The 6,525-nt window shown below is 43.0% G+C and overlaps 2 protein-coding genes across 2 annotated transcripts in view; one reads left to right on the forward strand and one right to left on the reverse strand.

Annotated features, from left to right (window-relative positions):
- Positions 1-1,032, reverse strand: part of apold1b (apolipoprotein L domain containing 1b) — a 4,258-nt gene extending 3,226 nt beyond the window's left edge. Inside the window, exon 1 of the mRNA XM_010789799.1 lies at positions 957-1,032. Within this exon, the coding sequence (XP_010788101.1) occupies positions 957-959 (3 nt within the window). The 5' untranslated portion in view covers positions 960-1,032. The remainder of the gene's footprint in view (positions 1-956) is intronic.
- A 2,088-nt stretch (positions 1,033-3,120) lies between these two features.
- On the forward strand, positions 3,121-6,243 carry LOC104961499 (whirlin-like). Its single transcript, XM_010789800.1, has 2 exons — positions 3,121-4,671; positions 6,115-6,243. Exons 1-2 carry the CDS (start codon positions 3,928-3,930, stop codon positions 6,241-6,243), a joined length of 873 nt encoding a protein of 290 aa, XP_010788102.1. The 5' UTR covers positions 3,121-3,927.
- The last annotated feature ends 282 nt before the right edge of the window (positions 6,244-6,525 follow it).

The raw sequence follows: 6,525 nt of genomic DNA on the forward strand, positions 1-6,525 counted from the left end.
TCCTCAGATGTGTCCACTTGCAATCAACTGTTAGGAGGAAGTTTTCTATCTGGCATATTGCATGCACAGTATTTCTTTGTTAGGGGCAGCTGTTGAACACAGCCACAAATCTCAGTTTCCTGCTGTACTTGGCCTGAGAATCACTTCTTGGACTACCCTTCTCTCTTCCTAAATGTGTCCAGTTGTTTGTACTTGCGGTACTAAGTAATATAGAGTGGTCAGAGTGCTAAGATAGAAGTGGAGGATACACGATCGAGTTCGGCGCATTAGGAACATTCACGAACTAAAGATGACAGCTTGGATCGTTTCGATTCGTATGTAGAATCTTTTGTGTGTAAGTCTTTGAAATAGTTACACTCAGAATTTTACTTGCCAAATGCAAAGTGTGACGGTTCAAAGAGTTCCTATGACACTGAAATAGAACCACCTCCTCCCCCTTAATTATAAACATTAAACGTTATATTTTGTAAGAAGCTAACCATGCTAATGTCAATCACTGTAATGACGCACACACACTCACACACACACACACACACACACACACACACACACACACACACACACACACACACACACACACACACACACACACACACACGACAACTAGTGCAGTAACTATACTACGCTGCTGCAAAGCTATTCTCTATTCAATTATTACGAATGTTAAACGTGTCGCAGGTGCACATTTCTCCACTTTGATTAGCAGAAATACACTCCAGAAGTGTGAACAGTCCTCGAGATAGAACATGTTTTCTGTGCAAAACAACTCAAAGCATACAATTCTTTGTGCACGCTATTTTAAGAACATATTTATAAATGATCCTGATGCAAAGTGTGGGGACAAAATTGGCCATTTCCTGAAAAGGTGTGTGAACATGTCCTCAGCGTCCTCAGTGTAAATGACGCATACTGTGTATCTAGGCGTGAATGCACGCTGACCTAAATCTCTGACATACCATAGTTCTCTTCCTCGGGGCCTCGGCAGACGGGCCCTTCACCTCGAGGACGGGGTCGGTGCCAGCGTACCAGATCGACTGTGGACAGAGGGAGGCAGGTGTTGTTTTAACTAAGTGTTGCTAAAGATATGATCACTATCTACCTTTAAAGTGGCTGCAAGGCAGGTCCTGGGACAGCTTTACTTCGGTTGTGTAGTCTTTATTATTATTAAGAGTCACATTCTTAATGAAAATCTACTCACACGAAGTACTTCTTTTTCTAGTTTTAAGCTTTTATCCATAAAAGTGTGTCTTTCAGTAACTTTTTGAGAGAATTAAGCAAGAATGTGTCAAATGTTCAAAACTGCATTGTCTCCCTGTAACAGTCTTAAAAACACAAACTGCCCAATTCCTTACAAAGTGCTTCATATTCTACCAGTTGAAAAGTGTTGCATGTATTAAAGAGTATTTATACAGTAAGTGTCAAGAAACAAGCTAAAATCCTTTAAGTAGAGAAAACTGCATTGTTTCACTGAAATAGCGTCAAAATCACAAAGTGCCATTAAGCAGAGGTGCTAGAAGAAGTGCTATTTACTTCAATAAAAAGTAGCAATACCACAGTGTAAAAATACTCTATAGCAAGTAAAAGTCCAGGATTCAAAATTGTAATCAAGTAGAAGTACAACGTGACCATCTAATTGGTATTTAATAAATGTTTACAATTATTGGTTCATTAATGTGTTCATCACTTCAATGTTGCACTAAGCTAATGGTGGGGTTTATATTAATTAATTTAAATGCTAATGAGAAGCTTAAACAATAATAATAATATACAACAAAGCGTGCCAGTGATTAATAACCTAAATGTGTAACGATAACTCAATCTGTAAAGTAAAGGTAGAAAACATAACATTTGCCTTACCAATTAAGTGAAGTATAAGTATTAACTAGCATGATGTACCTTTTGGTATGTTTTCTCAGACATATGCCGGAAGATTTATTTGTTTGTCTCTTTCTAGAATTGTCCGGCTCATGTTACACTTAAGAAAACAAACGTTCATTGTTGTCTTGTGGTTTCTCGACAGGAGCGCATTTCAGGCTGGACAGCATTTTTTTGGATGTTACTTAAGAGTACTTTCCGCTCCTGGGTAAAGCCGTAAACAATAACAGAGATTAATGAACGTTCATAGCCGTCATTAGATGTGCCAAATAGAGGCCACACCCATAAGAAGCCGAACCCATTTCTACTTTTGGGAAAATTAATGGCAACATAATTTAGACTAAATGGACCACCTAGAACACATTTCTGACAAGTAACCCCCCCTAGTGTGACATATCTGTCACATTGGGCTTTAATGGTAAAATAACTCGTATTTTCAACTTAATTAATGAGGATGATTTGTTGGTTTAAATTGGTTTGAACATTCTTTGAATTGAAGAATAAGAACATGTCAACTCAATATAATTGAATCAGCTAAATTAACGGAGCAGATCATAATCATATTTCTAATTGTGCATAAATGTCACATTGGGTTTACTTTGAACGTTTAGGGTTAAAGTCCTGATGTGTCACAGCGATGTTTGTCTCATTTGTTTCATATCAATTTGATCAATAAATGTTTCTACAACAGGTTAAATATAATAAATGACATGTTATGTAAGCATTTTCATTCTTAAATGGCTTGAATTTTACCTTCAGCTACAAAAAAAAAGCTTTTGAAATGTAGCTAGTTCTGTCACATGTGTTAGTCTGGCGCATGGACATCTTGGACATGTTGTTATGGGAACACAAAATCACATGTCCTGGCCCATGACCCACCAGACTGTTCAGTGTGTGTCACTTCGGGACTTCATTAGATAAAATAAAGGCTAAAGCTCTATAAGGAACTTTCGAGAACATTTAAAAGGTCATGTGACACCTGTGTCACGTTGGCTGCTTATAAGTAGAACCATTTTTAGATTTGAAAAATACAAAAACTAACTAACATGCTGAACAGCCAAAAGCATGCTACACTTATGTCTAATTAAAGTCCTGTTTAGTAACCAATTGTCATAAGCACGAGCGCATGCTGTAAGTAATAACAAGCTATGTATTGGCTGCACGAGGCTTCTGCGTCACTTCCTGTTAGAGGACTGTCAGAGGAGAGCGAGCCGCCAGCCGCCAGCCTGTCGCTGTAGTAACGGAGACACCGAGTAGCAGGTCATCGCAACACCGCAGCGGTAAGGAAAATAAAACTAAACCAACACAAAAACGACTGAAACACGTCTTTCGCTCCGTGTAACTCTGCTGGAAAGACATTTATGTCAACTTCACTTCGTTTGGAACTATAACCGAGACCGGAGCGGGACGTTTGGACTCCTCGGGACGCTGAGCACGAGCTCGAAAACAACTTTTTTTCTGCTTCTTCGTTGAGGGAATAGCTTTTCTTTTCGAGTTGCTAACGAAGCAGAGGACGAAGTCGCCTACAACTTTTAAGTCCTCGTATTATTGTTTTACTCCGCCTCCGCGCCTCGTGGAACTGCTGCTGACGGTGAGACACCAGAGAAGCGGCGTCTCTGTGGCCACCTGACCTGCTGGGAAATTAGACCGTAGCTAATGACAGCAGGCTGGATCATACTGCTGCTCATTACTAAGCTCTGCGAGGAGCGGGACAGGGTTTCTGAGAGGCTGTTGCATGTCCATCCTGACGCAGGTGAAGTTTGCAGAATCCAATTAATGATTTCTAAATTATGGTAAGTGCCAATTAATTTGTTTCAGCTGTGAAATTGAATTAGCTGGACTAAACTGCCCGTAGAAGTTGCCCCTTTGCATTGCCTCACTTTAATTGCTACCAATCGGCGGATCATCTGTCAGAGGCGGGCAGCATGGATATAACCGGGGTGCCCGTCCTCCAGCGGTCGTGATGCCAAGCGCCGGTGTAACCCCGGGCTGCGAGCCCGTAATGCCTGCTCTCTAACCAGTGTGGCGCCGTGTCCCGGTCAACCCGCCACGATGAGCAGCACCGACTTGGAGCGCATGTCGCTCAGCTCCTCGGCCAACTCAGTGGCTTCCAGTGCCCGGACGCTGTCGGCCAACGTGAGGAAACTGCACAACGCGCTCAACCTCCTGCTCAACGACTTTGAGAGGGAGCAGTTCATCCACTGCCTCAACGTGTACCACTCCAAACGCAACGTGTACGACCTGGTCCAGACCCTCAACGTCATCCTCAACGCGCCCAGCAAGCGGCAACTTCTGCCCATGCTTCGGTTGGTCATCCCCCGCTCCGACCAGCTCCTCTTCGAGCAGTACACCTCGGAGGGCCTCTACTTAAAATCGGATTCAGTTGCAAGCAATGGCAACGCTGAACCCCCGCCGGGAGACTTCCCCAGTGCCAGCCCTACTCCTCCGGGGCATTTCTCACCAAACAACCCGCCTGAGTTTCAGGTGGCGTTGCGTGGCTCTCCGGACAGCTTCAGCACCAGCAGCGAAGGGACAGCTCCCCTGGTGCCTCTGCTCGGGAGGAACTTTGTCCACGAGCCGCCGGGCGAGATCCGGCAGGTCACCATGAAGAGACACAAGAGCAACGAGGGCCTGGGCTTCAGCATCCGCGGAGGGTCCGAGCATGGGGTCGGGATCTACGTGTCCCTGGTGGAGCCGGGAAGCCTGGCGGAGAAAGAGGGTCTTCGAATCGGCGACCAGATCATGAAAGTCAACGACAAAGTCTTCGACAAAGTCACCCATGCTGATGCTGTGAAGGTAAGTTATTGATGTCACCACACATGCACAATTTGAGCTGTTACACATGTAATCCTTTCCATACAGGCTGCAAATTAGTGTCCTGCAGAAAGTTGGTTACTAAATGTCAACGTCATGGGAACTTTTTTTTGTACTGGCCTTGTCCTTTGGACCCACATGTCCTTTGTATAATAAGCTCATGCATCTTATGTTAATTATGTGTTTGGCCTAAGAGTCTCACATTGACCTCTTGAAGCCAATAAGCCACGATTTGTTAAGGGAAATGGATTTTGTTGTCAGGAAGCAGCTGGTCTATTTGTTGTATCAGCAGGCAATGTAGTGAACTGCAACCGTAGTGTAGTGACTACCTTTACGCAGCATGAAACCAGACTCCTTTTAAAGGTGTGTGTGTGTGTGTGTGTGTGTGTGTGTGTGTGTGTGTGTGTGTGTGTGTGTGTGTGTGTGTGTGTGTGTGCCCCCTCCTACTCTAAAGCTATACACTGAGAATAAATACAGTATACTGTTATAGTCTGTGCACTGTGGTTAATGCCACTGAATGTAAATAACATCTATTAGTAAATTAGATGATAAAAGTGCAATGTCTGATTTGTGAAGATTGATTTAGGAGGAGACCTTGTGAGGTTCCTTGGTTTTATGATTCCTATGAGCTGTCCATGGTGCTGGAAATTAATCTGAGCGTTTTCTTCTCTCTCCTGACAGTGTTTTACTCTTTTATTCTCTCTAGCATGCTTTTCTGATCGATTGTGTGATTCATCTCCTTCTCACCTATGCTCTATCCACATCACAGGGATTTTTGTTATTTCACAATTCATCTTTGGCAAATTCCACTCATTGTCAGTTGTTTTTGACATTGTTTGATTTAACTTCAAAATAACTTTTTTTATGGTCCTCATTGTGGAACAAATCTTTGGATTGACCATAATAAACATCCATTACAATAAGAAGACTGGAAGAAAGGGATATGCTGTCAAATACAGTTCAGTAGGCTGTAAAGTACAGTGTGCAAATTCTGCAAAGATAGGGCAAATGTGCAAACTCAGCAAGGGATGGTGTGATGGGAGGGTGGGGTTGGTTGTGTTTGAATTCAATATTTGAACTGAGCTTTGACACTTTAGTGGCTTGTGCAGGCTCACTGAGGGGAGTAACCTGCGTTCAGATGCAATGGCTGGGAGGTTGCACTTGTATGTTGTTGTGACCCGGCTCAAAAGGCCACAACAAAGAGGAGACACACCATTTCAAAGGTTAACAAAATATGTTTATTTAAGCAAACAATTCAAATTAACCAAATTTAATTTAAGTGCAAAGTAGGTAAAGCATGAGGTGTGGACGTCAGTGGTATCAGTAGTGTAAGTGCAGGGTGAGGGGTTGCATGGACGTGTGAGGGTGTTGAGATGCACAAAGTAAAGCAACTGAAGTAACTCATAGCATACTCAACATAACCAGGTGGCTGTAGGAGAAAGCAGAGAGGAGACAGAGAGGCTCCAAGTAGCTGCAGGGCACCAGACCCAGGTGCCCTGCAGCTACTGCAATCAAGGCTGGACGACACAGCACAGCCACACCCTCTCCAGATGAACCCACAGGGGCATCACACATGTCAACAGTTTTCTTTTGGTTATCCAGTACATGCCTCGTTTTTGTCGCATCTAAACACTCTTTAGTTTCCATTGACTTTTCACATGCAAAGCGACCATGTAAAAATAACACCATTTTAAGAATATTATTGCATACCCAAAAGCCTTTAGCGTCCTGATGATGTGTAATTATGGTGCCCTTTAGTTTTTTCACACATTCGTAGAAAATGACACTAATAAATATATTCTTGCAGCATTGTTCTCATGCTGCAGCGACTTCTCT

Source organism: Notothenia coriiceps, unplaced genomic scaffold (genome assembly GCF_000735185.1).
Source record: "Notothenia coriiceps isolate Sejong01 unplaced genomic scaffold, NC01 NC01_scaffold00033392, whole genome shotgun sequence".
NCBI lineage: Eukaryota > Metazoa > Chordata > Actinopteri > Perciformes > Nototheniidae > Notothenia > Notothenia coriiceps.